Source organism: Grus americana, chromosome 1, assembly GCF_028858705.1.
Source record: "Grus americana isolate bGruAme1 chromosome 1, bGruAme1.mat, whole genome shotgun sequence".
NCBI lineage: Eukaryota > Metazoa > Chordata > Aves > Gruiformes > Gruidae > Grus > Grus americana.
In genome coordinates, this window is record NC_072852.1 from 116,605,635 (window position 1) to 116,633,271 (window position 27,637).

The 27,637-nt window shown below is 43.1% G+C and overlaps 3 protein-coding genes across 16 annotated transcripts in view; 1 reads left to right on the top strand and 2 right to left on the bottom strand.

Moving 5' to 3' along the window:
• The window catches only part of EVA1C (eva-1 homolog C), a 40,994-nt gene extending 38,998 nt beyond the window's left edge, over nt 1–1,996 (top strand). For 2 of the 3 annotated variants that reach the window (XM_054813471.1, XM_054813473.1), the window contains exon 8: nt 530–1,989. In XM_054813471.1, the coding sequence (XP_054669446.1) occupies nt 530–918 (389 nt within the window). In that variant the 3' untranslated portion in view covers nt 919–1,989. Of the gene's footprint in view, nt 1–529 lie in introns of all 3 variants that reach the window. The other variant, XM_054813472.1, reaches the window with a different exon arrangement.
• Nucleotides 1,997–12,367: 10,371 nt separating this feature from the next.
• Nucleotides 12,368–22,662, bottom strand: CFAP298 (cilia and flagella associated protein 298). Its single transcript, XM_054813474.1, has 8 exons — nt 22,589–22,662; nt 22,205–22,379; nt 20,221–20,388; nt 18,337–18,404; nt 16,077–16,235; nt 15,404–15,535; nt 13,147–13,242; nt 12,368–13,041 (listed from the first exon to the last, which is right to left on the bottom strand). The coding sequence occupies exons 2-8, from the start codon at nt 22,341–22,343 to the stop codon at nt 12,931–12,933; spliced, it is 873 nt and encodes a 290-aa protein (XP_054669449.1). The 5' UTR covers nt 22,344–22,379; nt 22,589–22,662; the 3' UTR covers nt 12,368–12,930.
• Nucleotides 22,663–24,470: 1,808 nt separating this feature from the next.
• SYNJ1 (synaptojanin 1) overlaps nt 24,471–27,637 on the bottom strand; it is a 68,618-nt gene continuing 65,451 nt past the window's right edge. For 7 of the 12 annotated variants that reach the window (XM_054813466.1, XM_054813461.1, XM_054813459.1 and 4 more), the window contains one exon: nt 24,471–25,964. In XM_054813466.1, the coding sequence (XP_054669441.1) occupies nt 25,113–25,964 (852 nt within the window). In that variant the 3' untranslated portion in view covers nt 24,471–25,112. The remainder of the gene's footprint in view (nt 25,965–27,637) is intronic. The other 5 variants (XM_054813468.1, XM_054813469.1, XM_054813465.1 and 2 more) reach the window with 1 other exon arrangement.

The following is a 27,637-nucleotide window of genomic DNA, read 5'->3' on the forward strand; positions in this document are numbered from 1 at the left end:
GGACTTTACAACATCACATCATCGAGAAAGGCCGTTTCCACATCTCTCTCACTTGTTGCTATACTGAGAAGTGATCTCAGACTATGTCAAGGAAGAAAAATGTTCCCTGCCCAGCCTGGCCTGGAGATGCTGCTGTGGCTCCGTGCAGCCCAGAGTTGCTCTTCCCATGCCCCCTCTTCATGAGGGTAAGGCCCATTTTGGCAGGATGGCTGGAAAATAAAAAGAATATGCTTCTGGTAGCTGGTTGAGAATGCTAGTAAGCTGCTAATAAAAAGAGGGGATAATTTTGTTATTTTATAATGTTATTAAGAGGCTGGGATTTTTGCACAGGAATTTGAAGAGGCTGAGACAGCAACAGTCAGCCTGCAAGTGCAGGGTGGTTTTGGTGCATGACAGAAAAAGCCTCCCCCCAGGCACACCCCACCGTTAGAGCTATGTAATGCGGGGCACTTTGGAAATGGCAGCTTTGTTTGTAGCTAGGCTTTGGCAGAGTTTGTAAAGTGTTGAAGTGCTGGCTTTCTGATTTCAGATCACCTTGAAAGAGCCGCTCTTCTGTTTGTGTCCAGCGTCTGCGTGGGATTAATCTTCACGCTGTGCGCTTTGGTGATCCGTGTGTCGCGCTCGAGTGACTTCCAGAAATTGCAAAGAAAGAAGGATCACTTAGTGCCAGAAAGTGACGGAGTGTACGAGAACAGTGAGAATGAGGAGGAGGAGGAAGATTCCTCCGATTCAGACATCCAGGATGAGATAGCAGGACTTTACAGACCTTCTTACTCAGGTTATAATTCAACAGAGGCAGCAGAACTGGCCGAAAGGATAGAGCGCAGGGAGCAGATCATACAAGAAATTTGGATGAACAGCGGTTTGGATATGACACCTCCTAGAAATATGAATACATTTTATATTAATGAACAATAAATGGCTTATTTTGGATGACACCCTAGCCCTTTTTTTTAAAAAAAGAAATGTACCTTCTGTGAAGGAACATTTGTATCAGTGCATATAATTATTTGTAAAGTAAGAAGAAATATATGCAATAAAAGGAGAGTTTCAAACCCTTGAATGTCTATAAATCATTCTGTGAAAAACATGTTTAAAAGCTTCCATAGTTTTGTTATGTTATGGATTATTTTTCTCTGTAATTTGGGATCAATTGCCATACGCAGGTTAAGGAATATTAAAAAAGGACAAAAATATTGAAGCAGCATGACACGGAGAAACACCTGCATTAGGACATGGTGCTTGTAGCCAGTGAGTGTGTTGCATCTCATAAATTAGATGAGAATGTGGTCTAATGATGAGAAATAGGAGTATTATTAATAGTATGAGCAGGACAAAGCAAAAATTAAACACAGGTTCTTGAAGCTTTTCTGCTGTTTCCTTAGCCCAACCTTTCCCTACTAAACCCTGTTCCTCTGGTAACAGTGATCCCGATTACAAGGGGGTTAAGTTCTGCTCCCCTGAGTCCAGTTGATGCAGTTACTTATAACAGACACGTGAAAGAAGGGTCTCTCTCTGGGCTGGGGGGGCTAGAAACCTATTTGCAAACAAGTGCCTGGTATCTCAGTGAAAATATTCATGGTTTGAGAGTTAGTTTCCTTCGGAGCAGTCCTCTTGATGGTAATGCAACAGCACCTGAAGTCTGGCACACTTTGGCGTGGAGAGATTTCAAAATACCTCTCCAAGTCTGCCCCTTCTTTTTTTAAAGCACGTAGGCGCCAGATGAGGCTGGCCCTGGGAAGAAAAGCGCTGCTGAAGTGTGGACATAAAGCCAAAATCGATCTGCATCCAAGACCTTCAGTTCCCTGTTAAGGAAAAGGTCACCATCCAACCATTGGAAGAGACCTGCCAGAGCTGTAATTCTGCTGCTACCTGTGCTGGCAAATTTGTGAAGCACAAGCTCGAAAATGGCTGTTTTCCTAAAAGACTCTTGAAGTTGACACATACGAAGAACACTTAATTCCTAAGGGAAATGCTGTGTTAATTTTTCTGATATTAAAGCATGATTTAGAACCAGCACTTGATTGAAGGTTGTAGTTTCAAGTTTTTCTTTATAAGTTGGCAATCTTCACTTGAAAATTGTTCAGACTAGTCAGATTTGGTTTCAGCTGGACAGCAAATTAAATCAGAAATGTATCTAAGTTGAAAACGCAACCTTCCTGTCTTTAAATAAAATGTCTCCGATATTTTAACTGCACTCCATAGGGAATTTACTGAACAAAAGGAGGAAAAATGTCACTTCCTATTGGTAATACTTCATGAGTTCATTGTGCTTTCCCGCTCAGACGCTGTGTGCCTAGGTAGAGTGAAGTAGTATGAAATACTTGGAAAGAAAAAAAGTGGCATGACTTGTCATTTCCTACTGGTACAAAGTCAAAATTAAGCATGGGAAAACTTTAAAGGGAGGAAGGGGGCTTGCTCAAATGACTACGGCACAATCCCGTGCTCAACTGGAAAAATCTTAGCAGTGATTAGCATCCTATCAGCGGAAGGAAGAGAGGCTGAAGAGACGGACGGAGAGCTTAGGTCACCCATGGCACGGGGAAAGTGCATGAAAGGCTTGGTGCAGCCCCGGAGCCTGGCTGCACGCCTGCTGGGACCTGACTCTCCCCCTTTCCAACAGGCGGCCATCACAGCCTGTGCCGCTGCGCGATATTGATGAATAGGTTTTGGTCTGGAAAAACCCGATGCCTTTGTCCTGAGAATGGAAGAAGGCAGGTTTTGCCTTTTGCCAGCCCTGTGCGTAGGTGTGGGACAGCTCTGGTTAGGAGCTGGCTCCTTCCTCCTGACTCATGGGGGCAGGTGCCACCCATTTCCCGGTCAGAAAGAAAGGGGCCTGAGCTACATCCCAGCAATTCCCCCTGCTGACAGAAAATAAATGGATCCTCTTCCTCTTACTGACCCTCTGAAGAGGCTGTCATTTGATTGCAGAGAGCAGGCTGGGGAAGCAGGGCTGAGGGCAGGGGCTCCCAGGGGCTGCCCCTTCCCCAGCGCAGGGCCCTGTTCCGGCTGTCTCCCCAAAACGCTGAGCCCCAAAGAAACTCCCTCCTGAAGAGCCTGGGGCCCACAGGCCAGCTAATCTCCTGATGATCTATTTTTGGAAGTTATCTGTCTGGCAGTTAATGTTTATGCTCACTAAAATTTGTGTATTTTCTTCCCTCATTCTTTATCTGTAAGCCCCTGTGAAATTTTAGTCCTGAAGCTGACGTCATAACAAAACCCAGGAGTTAGTCTTTCCACCAGACTTTCACTTTGCTCAAGCCGAGGTAAATTTAGCATGTCCTTGGGGTGGCTGCAGAGTAGTTGAGGTTGGAAGGCCCCTCTGGAGGGCGTCTGCTCCAGCCCCCCCTGCTCGAGCAGGGCCACCCACAGCTGGTTGTCCAAGACTGCCCAGAAGGCTGTTGAGTATCTCCAGAGAAGGAGACTCCACAACCTCTCTGGGCAACCTGTGCCAGTGCTCGGCCACCCTCACAGTGAGAAACTGTTTCCTGATGTTCAGATGGAGCCTCCTGTGTTCCAGTTTGTGCCTGTTGCCTCTGGGCCTGCCACTGGGCACCACAGGTCCTTTCCCTGTTGTTTTGTTCACTTCATCCATGCACATCTTCCATTTGATGCTCCTGCTTTGGGGTTCCCACCTGAAAACAGGGGTGTTCGTTCCTGGTGGTGAAGCGACTGAAGTGGCAGCAGATCAGCAGAAACCAGTCTGTAACTTAGAGGTTAGTCCCTTCCTTGGAGCAAAACTGCAAAATGCTTCACTTTTCCCAACTCCCAGTTCTCTCATCTACTTTTTCAACCCTTGAGGAAAAAAGGTCTTTGCATTAAAGTGAAGATTAGCAATTTATTTTTCTGTTACCTTTGCATATTTGCCTGGAAATGACTTAACAGACTTGATCCCCTCCTGATTTTCCTCCCTGCCTGCCACCACAGGCTGCCGGCGGGCAGTAAAAGATTTCCGCAGTTGCCAGAGAAGAGCCTGCTTCCCAATATGGAGCATTTCACAGCCTCTGCGAATGTGTTTTGAGAAAAAAAAAAAGTGCTTAATAACGCGTGCCTGTTTAAATGTATCCTCAAACACAGTGGCAAAGCCCTATCGTGAGCCCCAGCATGAGGAGCACCTCGGCAGGGCAGGGAAAGCAGCTTTTGCTCTGTACAGGGAGGTCAAGCTTCACTCAGGAGCTGTTCCCTTGAGTAAATTGTTTATAGTCTGAGTTTGGGTTGCTATTTTATTCATTTGGTATAAACTTTCCAAGTCTAGTTGGGGAAAGCTATCAATTAGTGGTTCACCTCATTTCCAAATGTTTGCTGTTCACAGTGGTCTGAAAGTTGAAGTGAAAACAAGGAAAAAACTTGAGAAACAGACACGGAATTATTTCGATCTCTCTGAAATGACCACCTCTGCAGAAAAAGCATCCAGCATAGAAAACAGAAAATTAATGGGGAATGTACTTACCTGACCCAAGCCCACACAAATCACAATTTTATGGGAAAACACAGCGTATGCCCATGAAAGAGAAGCAGTGGGTACAGCGAGCCAGGCTCATTTCAATGGCAGGTCAGCTTTACTGGAACAAGAGCCATGGTAAGAAGCAATTGGATTTGGCTGGTTATTAATGGGATGCATAAACTGAAAAAACAAGAAGCAGAAATGCAGTAGCTGGTGTCTACTTAATTTCCAGGCTAAGGGCAGAAGTATCATTGAGGAGGGTGCCACAGGGCAGCAGCAACACTCCAGGGAGGGCATTTTGGGGCCAGCAGCAGGATGAAGTTTCAGCAGTGAAATCCCTGCAACTGCCTGGAAGAGCCACTTAAGAAGAAAATATTACAAAGGAGAGCTTGCAAGTTGTTTGGTCGTAACTATTAGGTTCATGCTACACGCACAGCTGGGGGAATAACGTGCATTTGAAAATTATATGACCCAGCATTAACACCAAAACTTGCTGGCAGGCAATGCACAATGCTGGTGTGGCTGTTTTAATTCCCTACTCCTGTCTTTAAAATAACCCAGAGTTTACCACCAGGAATCCCTGGGTGATGTTGCAGGAAGCAGTAAATAAATCCTTCTGAAACTCACACCTTTTATTGGCAGTCACTCAGGTGTGGTGCCTAACGTTTGTGTGATGCTGTGGCCAAAAATCCCCGGCATCACCCCAGCGATTTCATGGCAGGTGCCTGTGATCGGCGGGGCAGCATGCTGGTGCATGGGGCGGCCGGAGGGAGAGGGCGGCAGGGAAGGAAGGCGCGGGCAGGTCTGGAGGTGAGCTGGGGCACGGGCAGAGCCTGGAGCAACCCGGGGAAGCAAAACCTGGGGAAGAAAAACCCGGGCAAGCAAAACTGTACACATGCGAGCAAGGAGTGAAGGAGCAAAACCAGATGTGGAAACCATCCAGTTGGCTTCATCTGCACGCTGGGAAGGCTGAGGGATAAATGACCACAAATGGCCTTTTTTGCAAGGTGCATGGCTGAGCAATGGAGCATTCAGGCATGGGCCAAGGCAGGGGATTTCATGTCGCCTCTGACATCGTCCGTGGTGGGTTTTCTTGGGCTCGCAAAGCCCACCCAGACCCTGTGAAGCAAACAGGGGTCATTCTCCAGTGAGCCTTGGAGTGAACCCTCCAAAGTACCACCAAGGCATCAGTGCTGCTGTCCTCAGAGGAGAAGTGGGTTCAGGCAACAGAGAGACGAATTCCAGTTTGGGAGCATGAAAGCAACACAGAGACCCTGCCAAGGAGTACAGCTCGGCCCCGCTGTGTTTGCAGCCCTATGCCAGCACACCGTACTGCCCAGGCCTGTGCCCAAAATAGCCTGTCTGCTGGCGCGGCTTAGCCCACAGCTGCAGCGGTGCTGAGGGAGCTCCCCAATCTGCTGCCAAGTGTCACTTCTAGAGAAGAAAAGAAAGTGGGGCTCCTGGCAGCCTCCGAGCACTGCCGCCCCAATAGACCCCCGGGGCAGCTGCCCCACAGTGGTCACCCTTGGCCCAGGCATTCTGAGATGCCCCCAGCAAATCAAGTCCTCCAGGCGTCTCCTCAGCATTAGGCGGCTGATTTGTTTTCTCATGTTCTCATTTCTAGAAGAAAAAAACAAACCCAAACCCAGCCCCAACATGTAGTTGGTCCAGTGCTGTAGTAAAAAACTCCTTTTCCAGCACTGTAGTAAAAAGCAGGACTTGTAACTTCTCGTGGAGAAAGAGACAAATGCCACCTTGATGTTACAAACAGCTCTGGTGACATTCTGGTTACAGCCTGGGCAGGCATCAGACACCGGGAACGTGCTTTTGAACACACAGGGCACCTGAGAACTACGCATCTGGGGAGGGGGGGGTGCATTAGTGACTGTCCATTAACAATCCCTGTGGCAGAGTAATTACAGCTGTGGAGGATCGCTGGTGTGCCAGTTCACGGGGTGAGCGCTGACCCAGCTGGGACACCTCCCCAGACAACTGGACGACTCCCCTGACTCTTTTTTAAAGACTGTTGCATTTTTAAGACCCATGTATTTTTAAGCCCCAAAGACCCCCAAAGACCTGATGGTTGCCCAGTTGCTTTTCTCCTGGGGCAGCGAGAGCCAGAGCTCCCACCTTCTTCATGCAGTAGAGTCAACCAGCCTGGAGACAAAAATCCGTAGGAAACCTTGGTAGGTCCAGTCACAACAGAGCTGCCTGTTGTTTGTTTTTCTTTTGAAAAATCAGGACCCAGAGCAACATGATGTAGTTCTGAAGCTGGATCTAGTTCAGAACCAGGCCCTGCTCCAAGTGCGTGGTAGGACCAGCAGCCCTCAGAGGTCCTCTCAACCTAAACTGTTTTACAAGCCTGTAACCAGCTCTAATCACCTCAGAAGCCAGACTTTGGAGCTGCAGCAACCCCCGCTCTCTTGCCTTTTGGTCACATTGCAATTCCACCACCCTGCCGATCTATCCGCAGCAAAAATTTGAAACAGGGTTTCCAAAAAAATCCCTCATCAGCAAAGAGGTGAAATGTCCTTTTCTGAAAGAGGCCGCAGGGCGTTGCTGAGGGAGGGAGGGAGGGAGAGGCCGGAAGAAACGGAGCTGCAAACCCACAACTGACCACTGCGCTGGGGACAATCACGGGCCAAATCCTTAAACTGCAGGAGCTGTCGCTTGGGTGAGAGAGGAAGTGGAGGGGGTGTGAAACATCACACCACTTACGCAGCAGTGCCGTGGAACCTTACACAGTAACGGCCGGCCGGCAGCTGTATGCTGATTATCAGGACAAAAAAATCCCCACACAGCAATTTTTAACTGCAACATCGTAAGTACTCAGCTGTGTTAGTCAGCCCTTGCTGAGAGCTGCTCTCACAAACGTAACTCTTGGAAAAAAACAATTACCTTTTCTTTTTCCTTAAGGAAATGCCAGGTTTCCTATTTTTGCTATAAACTTCCTCATTCTCAACTCAACCCTGCTGTAGCTGCTGTACAGCCTGTACCGACTGGAGGATGGGACAGGGACACACACAGCCCTCAACACAGGCAGGCACGTGGGTTTGGGTGACGCACGGTCGCGCCCCAGCACGTGTGGACAGCCGGGGCTGGGTGGCAAGGAGGGGACAGCACAGTGTGCAGGTGCCCTGGGCTACCGCCGCCCCGTCACGCAGCGCCCTGAGATGGTGGGTGAGAGGAAAGGTGCAAGCTCGTGCTCTTGGTGACTCCTGACTCGCACACCGATGACAGCCAGGCAGGCGGATGCAATTTGTTGCATCGTCCTCCAAGCCAGCGTGCCAGAGTGCACGGTCTTGGGAGGTCACTGGCAGCCGGGCAATCCTCCCATCTGCTGGCAGGGAGACCTTGCTGCCCGCGGTGACGGGTGTCCTCCTCTTGCTGGCCCCGTCAGGCCAGGCCTTTGCAGGCTCCCAGCTCCCACGGTTGTGGACGCTGAGCAGGAACAAGGGCTGCACCACGGTGGGACATCAGCGCTGCCAAAAGCACCAGCTTCAGCTCCCTGCGCCCACTGGCCCCCCCACTTCTGGCACGGTGTGCTCGCTGCCCCCCCAGGGTCACCTCTGCAGCAAGGGCAGCCCACCACAGACACCCTGCAGCCACACGGACGGTCATCTCCCTCTGATATTCGCAAACCCTGCAGCTGAGCACAAGGGTTTGTGGGGTGGAGGAGAGGGGAACGGAGAGGGAAAGTAATTAGGAAATGTCACCGGAGTATTTTACAACACTTTGTGTATATTGGGCTCATCCTGCTCTAAGACCTTCCAGTACAACAGCCAAATTCCAGCTCCCCGGTGGCTTTTGCCCATGAACCTCACATGGTAAAATGAAACAGGAAAATATGATTGCGGAGCCAAGGGAACGCACCAGTGGGCACGGGGCAGGCCTGGAGCAGCATCAGCATCCCAAGGCAAAGCAGCGCTTGCAGAGCAGCACCTGCCTCGCACCCCAGGGAGCACAGCTGACCTCCTCGGGGCGGGGGGGGCGGGGAGCAGCACAGGAGCCACGTCTGCACAGCACCAAGTGCCGGTGCCTTGCTTCCTCCCACGCTCCTGTTCAAGGAAACGTCAACAGCAGGTTAAAGACTCTAATGGCATTAGCAACTCTCACAACATATAATATAAATTTCCATTAATCAGGATGGTGATATGGCCACAAAATAAACATTTTAGCAACGTGTGCGTGTCCTTTGATAGAGAACGGATTTTCCCTCTGGAAGGGCATGTCTGCTATCAAACTTCCAGAAATAAACAGTTTGGAAGAAAGATAAAACACTTTTGCACATTTGCAAACCTACATGTGGTGTTCCTATCTCATAATTCTCAAATTCTTTAGTGTAGATATACAAATATCCATAGGCTTTGCTTTGTTTCTTTACTCTTTCATCTTTCTCCAGTAAGTTCATTCATTTTCAGCCGCAACAAATGAATCCAGCAGATCCACAGATGCTGTTCTGAGAACTCAGCATTGACCCTATGGACTGTTTTCTCAGCTAAAGAAGAAAACGGTGACTTACAGCAGAGAACAGCAATCAAAGGTATGTAGACTAAAATGGAGTTTCTTCTATGTGAATTCCTTCCTATGCCTGATTTTCCCTTGCTTTTAGACAGGAAATGACAATGTTATAAGCACCATAATCAAAGGTCCTGTTCAAACGCACACACACCTCCCCTCAGGAATCCTCCATATAATGGTAATTTAGAAGTCTCTTTTTCACTGAAAAAACAGTCATGGAAATACAGTAAAGCTTCTTGGGCTCCTTGGACACATATGCCAGCTGCAGAGAGAACTCTGGGAGGAAGGTGCTAGCAAGACATTAGGGTTTTGTCATGGAAAACCAGTTACTTGCAGTTGTGGATGTGCAGCAAGGTTTAACGAGCGAGATCCGAGGAATACTGATACTTTACTGCTTATGTTATTTTCATTTTGCCTCCTCTGCTATTGAATACTTTCCTGGTATCAAAGACATGAAATCAAATGGCCAAAAGCCAACAATGACTTCAGTTGTTATTTACAGGACTGGGAGCTCACAGAACAAACTCCTCGGAATACTACTAATCTAAGATGAAAGCTCTATTTGTAAGAGGGATTCAGTTGGATATTTTCAAGCATTCATTATAACTGATCCAAAACATCTGGGAAGCTTCCTGCCAAGGCCACTGAGCTCAATGCAGTTACAAGTAAAGTAACCAAACTAACTAAAAAAAGCTACTTTCCAATGACGAGGAGTAGGCAAATAAGTACTGGGGTGCATAAATGCCAACACATAAGCGCCACTAGGTAAGGTCACGTTGCAAACCCCGGTCCTGGAGTGGATCTCTAGACCAGGAAGCTTATGGGCAGTCCATCTTGCAAGAATCCCCCTCCCAGGTCAGCAGAACAAAAACCGCACGGCACAGCTGGCCATCCTCAGCCGGCTTCTTCAACGGAAAAGATGAGATTTTGGGGAGGGAAAGCGTTGTCACAAGCAGCACAGGAAACAAAACGATTCTAGGAGGGATTTAGTTTGGGAACCGACAGGTTAAAACTTCCCCCTGGATACAAAATGTGCCAGGCTGCCACACAAGTCGCTTTCGAAGCTTATAAACAGGGCTACATTTTCTTCTGGCTGCCAAAAGGACGTAAATATTTTAGAACATTGCTGGAAAAGAGGGAAACAAATGTGCAACAACTCTAAATCATTAATGTATAAATAGTCATTTGATTTTTTGAAGGATACATATAATTGCCTAAAGAAAATACTTTCCTGAACCTGTTTTGAAATTTGGGACCTCACACAGCATTCATACACATCCCTGTGGAACCCATTAAGGAGAGCATCGCAAGAGAGAGGGGAGAGGAGGGAGAGGTTTTGTATCTGTAGGAGCCTCCTTAAAAGCCACAGCAACGCCTCCGGCAACCTGGGCCTCCTACAACCAGTAGGATTGATCAGGAGCTGGAGCTAGGTGACTGACAGCTTTTATAATAAATAAATGAAGCTTATGATTTTATAATGGTTTCACCAAGTGCTGCCAATCCCAGTGACGGATCGAGAAGACTCACCATATCTCTGTGGGTTGCAATGATGCCAGTGATATTAAGGAATTAAGTATTTTCAGATTTTCTTCACTCACCCTTTGACGATGGCAAAGGAACACATTAGGAAAAAAGCCTTTGGCTACAGGAATGGTTAAAAACCTCCAAAGAATTGTACAGGACACTGATTTTCATCTGATAGAGTGGCAGAACAAGGTATTCTTTTAAAACCTGCTGCATTTTCTTGACACATTGAAATAATTCCATGTAGTTTTAAAATATAAAATATTTGAATTTTTGCAACTTAGAAAAATCCTACATACTGATTTTTCTTTTTGTAAAAAACACGTTACTGCAAAGTTGGTATTTCAGAAAAACTACCAGACACTAAACTTTCCTAAAAGAATCAGTGACTGAAGTAAAAACACCATTAATAGTTAATGGCATTAATTCTTTTTTCTGTATTCAATCTTCTAGCTGCGAGTTCAACAAACACTTCAGTTAACTTGATCAGCGTCTCTTCAACCACATTAATATTTAAAGAAAATGGTGATTTTTTCATTGCAATGGAAAAAACCAGCTACCAAAACACTTTCTTTTTGTTATTTTACAATGACTCAAACAAGCAGAGAGATTTAAGCCAGCAGTATTGAGATTGGTGAATCTGGAGAGCCACAGCCAGGTATTTCTAGCGGACAGTCAACAACCACAGGATTTACTTCCATGGCAAGGCAGGAAGCTTCTGGTTGATATCATCTCAGACATTTGCGTTTTCAAATGTCTCTGCCGCTAAGCCCTCCTGACATGAGGACTCAGGCATGCGTAAGACAAAAAGAAACTATCAATGAAAAATGTCAAATGGAGGTGTAAGAGCAAACATAACCCATCTGACTTCCAGAGTTGCTGAGCAGCCCTAGCACCACAGTGCCATAAGGTGGCCCCTGCAAAAGTCATTTCACGTTAAAATTTGATGTAAACTATGTGCTGAAGAGCAACCGCCTGTTCTTGAGCCTGATGGAACGTGTGAACATGATCTAGGTTGGCTCAGGTGGAAAGGAAGCCCACGTGTGCAGGGGCAACTTGCTATCCTGAAGTGTACTGCAAACTACAAATGCAACGCCCTTAGCTGGCTTGCCTTTCAGCGCTGCAGAACTGAAAAGGCGGGTGCCCTAGAGACAGGGGTGTGAAGGAAGACATCATTTTAACTGTTGGCTGTAAGGGCTCACATCACTTCTTTTTAAAACACTCAGTTGAGCCTCACACAGAATTTTCAGGGCACCCTGGCTTTCCACTGCTTAGCGACCTGATGAGGACGCACATCTGCCTCCATAGAAAAGCATCTCCTTTAAAGCAGACAGAAGTCTAAACCTGTAAAACTGGAGCAACTTGTTTCTAAGCATTAATTATCTGCCTAGATAATTCTAGAGATTCAATTATCCATTAGTCATACAGCATCCCAAATCAGAACCCTCTCTTCAAAAACAGACACATTTGCTTCAAGTCTATTAGCATTTCCTTCATTAGTCTTGAACTCAGAACTGACTGATAATACATTTTAGAGATGGTAACAGAATCCTAAACATCAAGCATATAGTGGAAACACTCTCTGATAAATTTCTTGATTTCTCATTTTAAAATGCTGATTTGTTAGAAACTAAACACTTCTAATCCACTCAGAATCTTAGAAGTACTTCCGTGTTTGAGATCTTGCCCTATTAAACTTGGTTTTGTTGTATCCAATCTACTTGCAAATGGTGCTTACTTTTGTAAAGAGATTTCTGCCAATCTTTATATAAAAGCATCATGGCTAACAGCTTGTTAAACTGAACGAGATCCCTGGGTTGGCTTCCAGTGTCAATTGAAACTAAACTGAAAGAATGAAAATGAAGCATTCCACAAGGATTTTCGTATTATTTGTGTTTATATAAAAATACTTCCCTTAAACAATTGTTAAGAGGTCAACTCATTTCAAAACGATAGTTTGGAATTAGCTATGTTGAAATGCAAACAAGCGCATAAAAATCACTAACTTTCACTGGATTAGTCTGGGAAAACTGATTTCTTACAAAATAAATTATCTTCTACCGACCGTACCATCTAAAAGAAATGCAAGAATCAGGAAGAAAGTCTAAAGACCACTCAGAACAACACCAAACATTCTAGTGCTTATTTACTAGATATATTATCTATGAAATAGTTTAGTATTTCAATATTCAAATTACAAGATTCTAATAAAATAACAAACTTCAATGGGATTGACTCCATTCTCTGCAGAGACAAGTGCTGCTACAGTTACAGAGAAATGTAAACATGTACTGAAAATCTAAGGGCAAAACAGGCACCTGCTACAGAAGTGACAATTCCAGCTTTTGTCAGAAGAATCTACAGCACACAACACAACTCCCCCTTCCAAACAAGTGTATCAACCAAACAGCTTGAAGAGGCAACAAAGCGTCTGCAGAGCTTCATCTTGGACCCCATTTGATGTCTTTTACACCATGAAATTGCCTTTTCAAAGCATGGTTGTCTGCCCACTCAGCATTTAGAAATGAGTCGTCGTCATCTTCTTCCAGTTTCTGTAGAGAGAACCGACAGGTTAAGGTGGCAGTAAGGAACGCAACCTGCGGTTAGTGTCTACAACAGCACATCTCGGCTCACATACAGCAAAAAGACAGTGGTACCTTAAGTTCCTCCTGCTTTCTGTAGTAGTACAGCATCATCTGTTTTTGCTCTTCGTGACTAATCAGAGGTTCACGCCCTGGAGCTCCTTGTCCTTTCTGAAAGGGAAATCGTAAATTTTATTTATGGTGGCATTTGCGATACAAAAGAGAAGCTGCTACGCAAAGATAGCAAAATCCTTCTTCAGACAATAGGATTTCTCAAATTTAATAAGGTCCCTCAGGGCAGGAAAATAAATGTTGAGAAACTTCTGCTGCATTCAAGCAAGAATTACTTTTTCATCTCAGCATCTGAATCATGCTGTCAATTTTGTGGACATCAGTGGAAGCTGCAAACAGGATTGAGTCTATTTTATTTAAACTTCCACTCTAAAAGACATAAATCTCTCTGCTTTAAGGCTGTTCTACATGGTTCAGGACGGGCCCATCCATCTTTAGCTCCCCTGCCAATACAGACTCAATATGGCATATGAGTTAGTAAAGCAGGGAAGGAAGGCAGTTACAAACATTACAGATAAAAAATTTTATTTGTTACTACAAATAAAAGAAATTTTTTTCCAGGCAACTGTCCTCATGGAAGAAATGATGCACATGGCAGAAAAATGCTGATGGCAGCTATTGTCAATAACAGCAAACAGAGCAGTTTGAATGGAGATGGTGAATCCTCTCTGGGAAAAAAGGGTCTGAGGTGGTTTAAATTATCTCCCCAACCCAAGAATGCAGGCATCCCTTGTCAGACAGAAAACCACCATACTACTATGCATTTTCTGAATAGGTCCAGCAACTAATTAAACGGTGAAACAACTTTCCTGGGAGCCTACACTTCAATGGTTGTTGACCTGTCACACAATTTTTCAGTCACCCTGATAGGAAGGAGAAAGCAATTCTGGTCTTCTAAATGACAAATACGTAAATGACTTGACTTATCTTTGAGTAATTCTATTACAGGCACCTGCAGTTAATAAGCTCTGCCATTAATGCTTTCTGTGGCAGAGAAGCTCTCACTGACATGGAAGTGAAATACAGCTCCAGAATAATTCTGAGCTACGGGGTAAGTACTCTGCAACATTTGACTTTCATAAAAGCACCCTTTGAATGTGACTGAATATATACAGAGAGATCCATACACAAACAGGTGAGCATCTTCTGACAAAACTCTGAAAATGAATGGAAACACCAAACGTTCTTCCCTTGAGTATGACATTTTCACCAGAGATGAACACAACTATGCAGCTAGTACAAAATTTTGTCCAAACAATAATGGACAGTCCCAGTAGCTTAGTGCTAATTCTGATATTGCAAGAACATGACCATTGCGTCAGACACCAGTATGCACTTAATGACTGGCTTTTGCTGAAGCATCAGCTCTATAAACTGAGGAGCAGCAGCAGATCTTTGCCTCATTTTAGCTCATTAGTCCAGAGGATGACTCAGACTTGCGTTCACAATTAATACAGGCGGCCTCATCTGCTTCACCACATCTGGCAACTGGAAAGTCTCATTTCTGTTAAAAAAAAGTTCAGCTGGAAGCTTTAGGTGAGCTGTAGCTGACAGCGCAACCAGGTAGTGCAAGCCCTGCAGCTTGCTTTCCCTTCTAGCACTCAGCGAGTTCTCACTGAACACTTTGGGAGAGTGGAAGTTCAGGCTCTTCTGCAACCTGTGTCCTCTCAAAGAGGAGACATGCCCACATCTCCAAGGCAACTGAGACAGTCTGAGGACCTGCCATCAAGAAACTCAGGAAACAGGCTGGAAACTACTGAGTTACAGACACTGTCTTTCAGACACAGAACAGACTGAAGCAGGGATGAGAGGTGTACACACCACATATGCACGAAACATTAAAACTGTTTTTTAAAGGCAAGGATACGGTGAGAAAAACATTCACAAGTACAATTAGAAAAACTGAGCAGATTGAATGACTGGGTCTGTTCAGTGCTCTGCACTGAGATGGAACTGAGAGCCAGTTGAGGTTTTTTAAACTTTTCAGTTTGTGTTTCATCTATTTTTAAATACCTCTTTCCTCTGCTTATGAAAAGTGCTATGGAGCAAGTAATAGCAACTACAGTATTTAACCGACAGGCAAAGGAATTACTAAAGAAAAACTTAAGGTTTTACTTTATTATATTCTAAGAGAGATGTATGTTTTAAGATACTCAAGCCAGAACAAATCTAATCCATTTTATACACGTACGGACAATTCTCTTCCACAGAGATTAGCGAAAGGTGAATGCCTGTAAAGAAATCTCCCAGCAATACTTACTTTCTGTATCTTGACAATGATAGTTGTTTTCTCATTTTTGCCTACATAGTCAGAGAGCAACTTTGTTTCTTTCAACTCCTTTCCTGCCCACCATAATTGTGCTTTTGATTCTTCTATAACTTCAAGTCCAGCCTGTGATAAATAAATAAACAAGGTGAAGTGTTGGGGAGTGGGTTTTTGGGGGTTTGGGTTTTTGTTTTGTTTTTTCAAAAACAGAAGAATTTTCTGGGAAAATCTTTCTGGAATTCTTAACAGAAAGGACATTGTAATTCACCTGATTTTACACTATACATCTGCTACATTTTTCTCCTCTTACTAATCTACAGCAATTTCATTCATATTCCATTCAATCTTGATCTGACATCAACATTTTGGGCAATAAATTCTCAATACTGGCATTAAAAAGAAATGAGAAGCTATTTAAAATGGGTCCAAGGCTTACCTGAACTCAACTCTGTATATAACGTTTGAAATAAACTTCATTCATCTCATTTCTAGCTAAGCTACTGGTGTGCTTTTGCACAGACTATCAGACAAAAATATCAAACAAAATTTGTCATGCAAATGAAAACAATCATAGAATCACGGAACGGTTTGGGTTGATAAAATGAAGAACAGTATAGCACATATTTAACCCAAGCACTACATATAATCCAAATACATTACTGCATACATGAGTTCCCGACAAGTCTTCTTTATCTTCAAACTCCATCCTAACGGGGTCATGTGGAGGCAATCCCATGGGATACACAATCATCACAGCCCCTCGGAGCTGGTCCAATGCATCTTTCACCATCTCCATATTAACACACACATTGGCCTGAACTTGTTTCTGAAACACAGGCAGGGATCATTGGTAATTTAAAAAAATATGCTGAAGGACTTTGCTTTGTAGTCAGTTCAAAGGTTCAACAGCGGGATATTTGAGCAAAGCTAACTGGCTGCACAAAGATATCAGGAGCTCAAATTTTCTCAATTGAATATCAGCTTCTGAATGCATCACTACACTTTTGCCCCCTCCATTTAGCTTGCTTACACGGGCAGGGGAGGTGGGGGAAGGAAAAGAGATCTTCACTAAATTGTGCAGGAGGCTTTTAGTAACAAACGTTCAAACAAGTATGTGTATTACCACAGAAACTGGATGGGGAGTCTTTTGTTCCAAGTACTTGTGATTCATGAACAAGATTCAAAACAGTAGAATTCAAGTGAGGGATAGAGAAGGGGCCTGAAACTTGAGGAAAAAAATAGAGCACATGTGAGCAGAAGAGTAAAGCTTGGCACATTGCACAGCTTATGCAGAGAGCTGTAAGATCAAATACTCGTGATCATTCCGAGCCCTACTGAAACGGGTACAGGAAAAACAAGACACATCTGGAAGAGAGGAAAAAGTTTTTGCTTATGGATTTAACAGTTCCAATATTTTAAATAACAAGGTTTATAAAAAAGAGAGTAAGAGAATGTTGCCTCCTTGTGGACATTCTTAAACTAGCTAACTGGCAAGTACAATTGGTTTCTCAATCTCAGATGATCAACCTTTTTTTTTTTTTTTAAACACACAGGCATATTTCTTCATTTTCATCATTATAAAGTGATGAACCTAACAAACCACTTCACAAACTATCTTTACATTTATTCACCAGTGAATGGCAGTAATTTCTGGAGAGAGTCAGCATGCAGTGTGGCAATTTTGCAACTTTTTATTGTAAATGACAACACAGTGTGTAGTTGGAAGTTTCACCCAGGAAGACCTGCAAAGTGAAGACCAGATCTGCAGATATTTTCGACTCAAGAAGTAAAACTACATATTATTAATTTCCTCCCTGTTTAGAAATAGTTGATGAGATGCTATCGAACAGAAAAGAAAAAAAAAGTCAATCTGGAGAAAATCTTTATAGTCCACAAGCTTTAATCTGAAACATCTCTCATTTTGCGTAGATTTTGCTATGACTCAGAACAGTTTGGCTGAAATCCTGCCACAATTCAGGAAAGGTTTGCTGCAACTCAGCACACTGGAAGTGCTGCCAGAAGCTACAGCAGCTCCTCTGCTTGCCTCCACAAGGCCTTTGGAAACACTGAGCTGCTCACTTGAAATCACTGATATGACACTGTTATCAGCAACAAAACAGCCAAGAAGGCCAATTTAAGTGCGCCCACAACACTAAAAATTCAGTAACATTATCTACTTGGTTTAAACAGTTTAAAGTTCCACACAGACCAATTCCCAGAATTGTAGGAGTGGGGAGAAGAAAATTACTTGCAGATGTTTACAAAAAAAGCAATCTGATAATAAATATTACTTAATTTGTGTTTCAAAGTCATATGAAAGCTGAGACACAATACAGAGCATCTACAGTGAAGGTGAATAATGGAGACCATAGTCCCATCAGGGCATACCCTCACGCTTATCTTTAAACACACAAAGTCATTGGGACCAAGCATGAGTCCAAGTGCTTGTAAAACCAAAGCCTAATCTAAGAGATTAGAACACACTTTTCAATTAATTATAAAAAAAACTCAAAAGACTATGTTAACGAGCAAAAGGTATTTTATTCTAGGAACATCACAGAATGCAGTTAATTTTTCACCAGAAAACACGACAAGCATTCGCCTGAAGAATGCATCAATAGCAAATTAGGAGCGTGTGGATAAAATTAAATGCGATTTAATCATTCAATGTGGTCTCGGTTGCCAGCATTCACTTGGAGTTTAATATCTGATTCCTTAACTTGTTGAATCAGCTTGCCAAAAGCCATCAAGAAAATCATTAACAGAAATGTCAGTTTATATTACACTATTCACATCACTTCATGGTATTACTCAAAAACTGTCAGCCCTTGCACTGAAAAAAGTCTATTTTTTCTTTAGCTGCCCAGCTGCATAGTAGCACCTATTAAGAAAGTCCCACATACCACATATTAGTTCAGGAAACTTACCCTAGAGATTAATGCCTTGGCTTCCTCTACTGTCTTCTTTATAACTTGCTGCATTTTTTCATTTGGAGCTAAAAATGAGACACACATATTTAACAGTCTACGTTTACTATAAAGAAACCAAGCAAACGACCTGTCCAGGTTAGCCTCTACTCTGAGCAAATGAAACTTGTTAAATCACAAAGCAAGAGAGACATTACTAACTTGCAGTCTATTTACCAGTTTGATAGTTCAGTCCCATATTTCTTCCTAACTTAAGAAACAAAACAGTATGTCCCCTGGGAGACAAACTTACTGTTCCACAAAGACATCTGACTGGTATTTGGAACTTCATTTGGGACAAAATTGTGGAGTAGAAAGCAACAGCCATAATTTCATACTCGCCACGACCAAAACCAAGACTCTTTTTCCTGTGCCGTACTTACGACTGTTGTGGGCTGTGCTGGCAGAGGTGCATAAAAGGGGACAAGAGCTTGGAGTTTCCTGACTTTTTTCCAATGAAAATTTCAATCTAACAGCAAATGCAGTTTTGCGAATACAATGTGCATTTCACATTATAGTTATCTATTTTAATTGTTATAAAAAGCCTCTCCTCAAAGACAAAAATCCAATTAACTCATATTCATTCACAGCTGAACATCAAACGCATCACTTGATGGTATTTAGTTTGGCCCAAATTTACGTGCTGTTCAATATTATAACTCTGTTAATATTACAGAGCTGTCCTCCCACTAACAAATAAATGCCCGAGTACAACTACAAGTGGTACTGTCCTTATGTCAAAGTTGCTTGCAAATTTTAATTGTAAGGCCCGACACTGCTCACAACCATGCCAAGAAACAAGCTTTGTCCACATGCCTATGTACAAGACACTCAGCTATTTCTGAGAACATGGTTAGGAGGGAAAACATTTAGCTGTAATATAAACTCTTAATCAGGAGGGGCTTAAGTTCAACTGGGCAATGTGTTGTGTTAGAAGAATTATTCTCCCCAAAATAAGACAGTTGGAGTAAGCTGTTTGTGTATGACAAGTTAAGACCAAGTTATTCAAAGACTCCTCCTTAACAGAGCTGCCCTGCAATCAACATCTAAAGGGCTGCTGACCCGACAAGGGCTGTTGTGGTGTTGGGAGTACAGGGACAGACAGCAAGACAATCACGGTCTTTTCTATGCAATCAGTCCTCACGCTCTTGACTGTGAAGTGGTGCTCAGTACACACACCAAGCACTAAGGCAAAACCACTGGGCTGGAGTTGCAGAAAAAAAAAGTGACAGGAGCGAGTTCAGTATATCTGAGTCACAGTGAATGAGAAAAATGGAGAAATATTCAAAGAACAACCTGTTAATTATCTTGGAGCCTCTGGAGAAAAATAGTATACAAGTATACATTTACAAGTGGGGAGAATAAATTAAAGTGAAACAGTCAAACTTGCTTCTGATAATTGTTTACCTATCTTTGGAGTTTACTTCCAAGTACTACAGTTGCAAAGTTAAACAGCATACATGCTGAAGAGATATACCACCATTTTGACTTCTAAATCACCATTACACCAGGTCCTAATCCAAGACAGAAGACTTATGTATGCAACTGATAGTTTAGCTGATCTGTTGTGAAAACAGGGTCTTGAAATAGCTACTACTTAACAAATCTATGACTGCTTTTAACAGAGTTTATTTATAGGATGATTTTTATAATTAGCAAATAAACACGAGCCGGCTAACATGCTGGCCTGAAATCAAATGCGTAATTGGTATCTACTCATTTTTTTTTCTTACGGGACAGTGAGGTAAAAGTGAAAGGTCCAGAATTATGGGGTTTATGTTCCTCATTATATTACACATTATCTGTGTCTGCAAGGAAAGAAACAAACATTTAGGTTTGATTTACCGTGTCCATTTCTTCGCCCAACTTCATCCTTCTTGAAGACACTTCCACCACTTGGTACACACTTTTCTGCCCACTCATCCTTTAACTTCAGTTCTTCGATTTGCTCATCTGTCAGTCCTTGCATATTATAAGGCAAGAAAACACCATGGTCTGCTAGCTCCTCCATCTCTTTAAAGCATTTAAGAGAACAAGATTAAAATCTGTGTTACTGAGAACATACCATTTACAAAAGCCTTTCACATTATGTACATGCAGGCAAAACCTTACTCCTAGCCTTCAGTTTTTAAAGAGCTCAGTATACAGTACAAATAATAAGGTATATAAATACACAAATATAGATATGGATGCTGTAATTACATTACGATTCATACATTTCACACATATATGAAACAATGTAACAAATGACACAGTGCAGGTATGCTTGCTGGCAATAAACTTTTTGGTTTTGGCATTTCCTTAGTCAGCTTTAGCTAACTGCATATTCCTAAGTACTTTTGGGAAAGCAACTTTTTTTCAAAATGGAAAAACATTTTATTGTTATACAGCAATTAATTTCTTTGCAGTTGAGAAAATATGTAACTGGACTACCTATAGCTCTGTCCATACTACATCCGACCCAAAAGGTCAGATTCACACCCACTATGAAATAAAAAATAAACAAAAGTCTCTATAGGAATTCAAGCCTAATCAAGAAGCAATGGTCTAGGATAATTCTAGCTGAGACAACAGAGAGGTGTAAACATTGGTTACCAATGCACAGTCTCCCGCAGTGAGAACAGACAGCGTCTGAACACAGTTTCCTAACCCTTATCTAGCCTACAGCGTCTAAGCCACGGCCTGCAAGCTACACTCACTGCTTTCTCCCAGAAGAATGTATCCAGCTGTCAGCCGCTTCATGGCATCCTTGCCTTAAAGGCCCTCCAGCCTCTTTACCATCGTCATATTAATTAAAGCATATCCATCTCACAATAGACACACCAGAAGTACCCCAAGACCCAAGAAATGGCGATTCTGTTCCTATGGCTGGGAATACAGGCACCCTCATGGAAACATAAAGGCTAAGACTAAATTAGCAAGTACTGTGGAACAACAGCAGTGGAAAGAGTGAGTGCCGAAAATATGGTAACCACGGTGTCTGGGTTTTGGAATTTATTTATTTCAGATTAGCCTCAGTACGGCCTCATACACTCCATAAATATTTGTGGCTGGAGCACATCAGGTGTAGACGGGCTGCACCCTTCAGGTCAGTCTCATCTGAAGGGAATCTCTGCTCCTGCGTTCCCAGGCTGAGCCGCAATGCAAACCAAGGGGGGTCAGCAGGCACAAACAGTAAACATTTTTCAAAAGCTGCCTCCTGAATCGAACTAAAGCACTGATTTAGACACATCCAGTGACTCTCCATCACATGGGAAGTGGATGCCTTGCACCAAGCAAGAATTTCACTCACAAGTAGGGTACCCTGCTGGTCACAAAGGATTTATGCAGCTGCTATGGGACAGGACACGCTACAGTTCAGTCATGCAATGGATGAATTTCCAGCCATGTACGGTAAGAAGCTCACAGCCATATGGTCTTCAAAAAATAAGGACTACTAAAATACCAGAAGGTGGGGATTTACACAGTGTTTGATGGTTTTGGTGGGTATTCGCGGTTCTCTTAAATTGAGAGGAGGATAGCTTGTGTGTTGCCAAGCTGAGATTTGAGAGGTATTTCTTAACTTCTGCCAGCATACAACCCCTGCGAGGTGGCAGCCAAGTAACCTCCTAGTGCCGCCCCTCGGCTCCTAGTCTGTGAGCCAGCGGGGCACAAATACCCCGGAGACCGAGCAGCGTTCGAGCCCAGGACAGCCGGTCCCCCGCCTCAGAGCTCCGCACCCGCCGGAGGTGCGGCCAGGCCCGGGCAGGCAGCGAGCCCACTCGGGCGTACGGGGAGAAGCCGGCGCCCGTCGGCTGCCGGGGGCGCACAGAGGCCGGCGGGCCGGTACCTGAGCACAGGCGCTGCACCTTCAGCCTCCCGTTGTAGATGCGGGCGACGAGGGGCGCCAGGTCGGCGAGGCGGGCGCTGCCGGCCACCTCCAGCAGGAACTGGCTCTCGTCGCCGCGTTTCACGTGCAGCCGCACCATGGCGGGGCCGGGGCCGGCAGCGGCGCCGCTCTGCGCCTGCACGGGGAGAGGAGGAGGCCGTTAGTGCCGTTGCAGCCGCTGCCCCCCCCCCCCCAGCAACCGATCCGCGTCCCTGGATACCGGCGGCAGGAAGCGAGCGCGGGTGAAGGCCGCACCCGACGCTTCCCGGCCACCCTGAGGGCCGCAGCGCCAACCGCCCCGCTACCGCCCCTCGTCCCTCCCGCCTGCCCGCCCTCCTCTCGCACCGCCGGAGCCGCGAGCAACCGTATCTCCCACTCGGCGCCGGCCCTGTCCTCCGACCCGCGGGCACTTCCGCTTCCGGCCCTCCCGCTGTCGTCATGAGAGACGCTTAAAGGGCCCGCGCCATCCCTCCTAGCGATAGCTGTGCGCACTGAAGTGCTGTGGTAAAGAGGGGCGCGGGGAAGCGCCTGAGATACAAAGAGAGAAAAAGCTAGCGCTGCTGAAGGGCAGGTATGTTTATTTCATAAATACACCACCGCCTTCCACAGGGGAGCCACGGAATGCTGTACGTCACCGAGTTTCAATACTGCAGCTCCGGAAAGGATACAGCCAGAAGTAGTTTGTGTGCCACAAGCTAGAAAATCGTCACATTTAACAGAGCAATTTACCACAGGGAACACAGAATTCATGAAAATGTGTTGAGCTGTTCTAATTTTAATTCGTAGTATTTTCAGAACTTCTGCTCTAGATTATTTCCGTTAATACACGTTACAGCAGTTAGCTATATATACACACACACACATATATTTTTGGAGCGTTTCTTGTGATCTTTGCGGTACTTTGCCGTCATTTCCGTAATCCTGTAAAGTGTAGAGGTGCTGTTTAGCAGGTACATTTTAGACAGTAGTTTTTAATCACTGTAATTAAATAGTCAACAAAGAACATATTTATCACGTAACTCCCGCTAGCAAAAAAGTTTCCCCCCCAAATTGTTTTGCTAATGTAAGAATATACCAAAACACCAACCACACAGATGGTTATAGCAACAGTTTAAAACAAGGTAATTCACATACCGAAGCACAAAGAGTATAGTACCACTGCTGTTTAAAATGTACAAGTACTGTTTAATGACCTGAACGGAAAAAAAGCACAATAGAAAACTCACTATCGTCACTCCTCTATCCTTAGCTCATGGCTAACCATATACTGTTTAAGTATTTTAAATATTTATTTTATAAATAATGATTTGATAGCATTTGAGAATTTAAAAAAGAAAAAGTACTGTCATCATGTATTTTGCTACTATAAAGATAATGCTAGTACGTTGTACTTCAGTCCCTGGCTTTGCAGAACCAGTAGTTTGTTCGCAAGTAAGCCAATGCGTGTAGGCGTGTATTTGCAGTCCCCAATGACAACACTGCGACACGCTCAGACTTGGATGAAAGTACACAGCTCCGTATACGAGTTACGTCCTAAGACACTGCAAATTGTAAGGAGAACTGCAGGGTTTTATAGCATACAGAAACGGAGCTAAGGAAGTCAGTTCTTTTAAACTGCCTCAAGGTAACAGCATATCGTATTTTATGTAACCTCATGTGAGCTTTAGAAAAATCACAGAAGCACAAAAAGTTGCATTTTTATAGCATAATATGCAGAACTGTGACTTAGCATTCACTAGCCTCAAAGCAGCAGGGCACAGGGGATGGTTCCTGTCTTTGGGCAAGGAGTTGTCGCTCATTTAGGTTTAACTGCAAAAGTGACAGAATGATACTGTTCAGCTCAGAGAATTGCCGTTCTCCTGTTTTCTTTGAAAGTAAGATTTTAGAAATACAGCAGTAAGCCTAGTAGATGGGGAGGATGCTGAGCAGACAGCCCAATCACATAAGATGACTCTGATGATGATGATGATGTAACATGGCTGCCGATTCCCTCACTCAAGTCTTTCTATAGGACAAGAAAGCCTTTCCAACGTGCAAGAGGAGAGTAGGACAAGCCAACTCCAATATGTTGTCTGCAACTGGTAAAGACTGCTTTGTATCTCATAACCGAAGGGGAATTTTCTTCCAGAAGTTGAGGGAAAACTTGTTGTATCGGTTGTTTCCAATTTGTGGAAAAAGGGATCTTTAAAATAGCGATAAATAAATGAATGATATGGAACAATTATTCTGAAGTAATGCTTGTGAGTGTATGTAACAATAAGATTTAATAGCTGAAATGTACTGACACAGAAAATTAAAGTCAAATATTGAATATATTAATATGCAAAGTTTTGTATTTTGAAATTAAACTATTTTTGTTGTGCCTCAAATTCAAATATAAGCCTTACAAATATCCATAGCCTCTGTTATAAATTAAACAGCTTCTAAACAATACTTGCAAACATTCAAATCTCATAAACTTTGGCAGCTCTTTGGTAAATACTTATAAATATCAATTAACAAAATAGTAAAAAGGGAGTGGGGAGGCTACCAGCAGGGAGCCTCTTTTTTTAAAATTCCACAAAGGGGAACAGAGATGAGAGAGGTCCCTAAGCAAAAACTATTTCCAAGATTGGTATATTTTAATGAGATTAGTAGCTATCTATTCAAATACTATTACATCAGGATTTTAATAAATTTCAGACTTTTTTTGTGCTCTAACATATATACATATTCAAATTTTATACACAAACAATAGTGGCTGTTTATGAGTAGAGTTAACTTTCAGTGCATTTGACAATTAATTATTGCACACAGAATAATCTCAAATGCCCAATTATTCTACCAGATAAATGTAGCAACAAATAAAACCTCTTATGTTTTTGAACATCTATCTTTCTGTAAGATCTTGCGTTGGTGACACCTTAGGTGCCAAAGAAGCGAAAGGATCTGCGGGGGATCTGTTGCTGGTTATTCTTGATGGTATAGGAGGTGCAGGTATTCTTGCTGGCATTGTATGGAAGCAATCAGTAGAACTTTTATTCCAGTCATTATCAAAGTTAAAGTCTGAACCAAGAAAAGTATTTTTTTCAGTGCCCAGCAAATCTGGAGATCCAGCTGACTTCCTGGAACCGATTCGCTTAAAATCTGGAACACTTTGAGATGGCTTTAGTTTTAAGTTGACATTCTCCTCCTCATCATCAAACGTTACCCATCCTTTTGGCTGTACATTTTTTACCATGAGAGATTTACTTCGCAAGCAAAAAGTGTTTTCAGACGCATCAACAGAAAATACAGGCTTGCTTGTATTACAGCTGGGGGGATTTAGAGAAGGGAAAGGATTGCAAGCAGCACGTCCTTCTAGTAAACGTGAAGTTATTTCAGACTCTTGCGTTTCCGTTCTAAATGGGTTTCCACCCTTAGGAGTTCTTTCAGTGAATGGATTTGTGCAGTTCAGTCCAGTAATAAATGGATTTGGAGAGCTGCGCGTATGTTCCTGGGATGTGTTAAAGGTTGAAATAGGAGGCATTGCTGGCATGCAATTTACAGTGTTCAGAGTATCAGCATTTCTTTGTGTTGCTGAAGGCAACTGTATCAACTCCTTTTGGTTTAAAGTCGGAACAGGCGATGTTCGAACAGACGTCTGCATCTTTGACACAAGCAGCTTAAATGACAAATCTTCAAAAGGGTCACTGTTTAACTGTGTCTCAAGTCTAGTGCTGTACGTTCCATTTGTTTTAATCTGGAAAGAAAACAAGGTGCTTAGTAATCACGTGGCTGGCTGGCTGCCTTAAGATTATTACTAACTCCCCAATTCTCTCTCTTCTATGAGAAGAAAAGAAGCTCTTGGGCTTAAACTGAAACTTCAGTACAGTTTGGTTGTAACTCGCACAATACACTTGTTGTAGAATGATTGCTTCTTTTCTGGAAAACAATAACCCTTATCCCCTTCTCTGAAGAAAAGCCTACTAGTTGTTAAACACAATTTTCCCCCTTGTTGGTTGATGCAGCTTGAATCTACTTCATGCAGGTCAGAATCCTAGCCAAAAGCACTAGTGGACACTGTATAAGAAAATCTTTAAGAAACTTGGGAAATGATGCTGTATTCTAAACAAGTGATAATCCAGCACAAATATGAAATAAAAAGCTCTAGGTTTCATTGTTTGAGAGTTTAGAGCACTGATGTTATAAGCAATATTTAAGCATCACAATGAAAGGAAAAATTAGTGTTATTAGTATATGCACTTCAGGCATTTCTATGCAGACATATGCATCTGTAGGCATCTCCAGCGCTCCTTGCCATGTGAAGGTATGATCATCAGTTTGAAATCTTGGAAAATGGCAAGTTATCATTGTTTAGAATAATACCAAATGGAGAAGACAGAGTTTTCTCCACAGAACTTCTCATCTTTTTAAAACCAAAATATTCCTGGTTTTATAAATTTCTGCAGACAACAATGCAACTTTTGTACCTTGTAACAACTGTTCCAAAAGGTAGAATATCTACCTTTGTTCAGGTTATCACACTGACAGAATAGAGTTTGGAGCTTCCCCTTATTAAACAAATGCAAAGAATTAAGCTTAAGTTAAAGCAGCTTCTGAGAATTCAAATTTCAGAAAGAAATTTGTCATTTTAACACATCACCTTAATATACCCAAATAGTTTGGATATTTAGCATGAAAAAATCTGTTAGCTAATGTTTTGTTGAACTAGGATGCTCGCTAAAACTATCAACTAAAATACAGTATTACTATTTTAGCCTAACCTCAGTCTTTAAACATCTTGGTTTTACTGCAGTTACTGTGAATAGCTTGAAGCAGGTCTCCACGTATCCACTGCCTAAGCAGCTATGCAAAATTAGTCTACAGGCTTTAGAAACTCTCAGGAATAATATTATAAGTTTTTCCCCAATGTTTCCAGCATAGCAATTTCTTTTAAAAAATTGCAGTTGTAGCTTGAATTGGCAGGAGAAACAAAGTATGCTGGCAACAATGCATTTGCTCTGGTGGGTTTTTTTGAAGCAGCAATGTCTGTTGCATACATCCCTGGTACTACCACATCAGAGACTTTCTAAAATAGATGAGGCCTAATGTTACCAAACCATAGAGTAGTTCCACATTGGTATTTTTATGTGTATATAGTAAGTGGTTTGGAAAATAATATTAAAGCAAAGGCATCGAGTGACCAAGGTGGGGAAATGTGAAAAATTGAACTGTAGAAAGAATAAATCAAATGCAGCTTGGCACCAGCTGGTTAAATCCTGCATTCATTAATTAATCAAAAAGTACAAGATCCCAAAAAAATGATGAATGTCAATTGCTCTTTATTCTAAGTAAAAATTTGCTCTGAATAATTCTGGAAGCAAATGCTTTTAAAATTGTAAAAACAGCGTATTGGGTAAACAACAGTAAGTT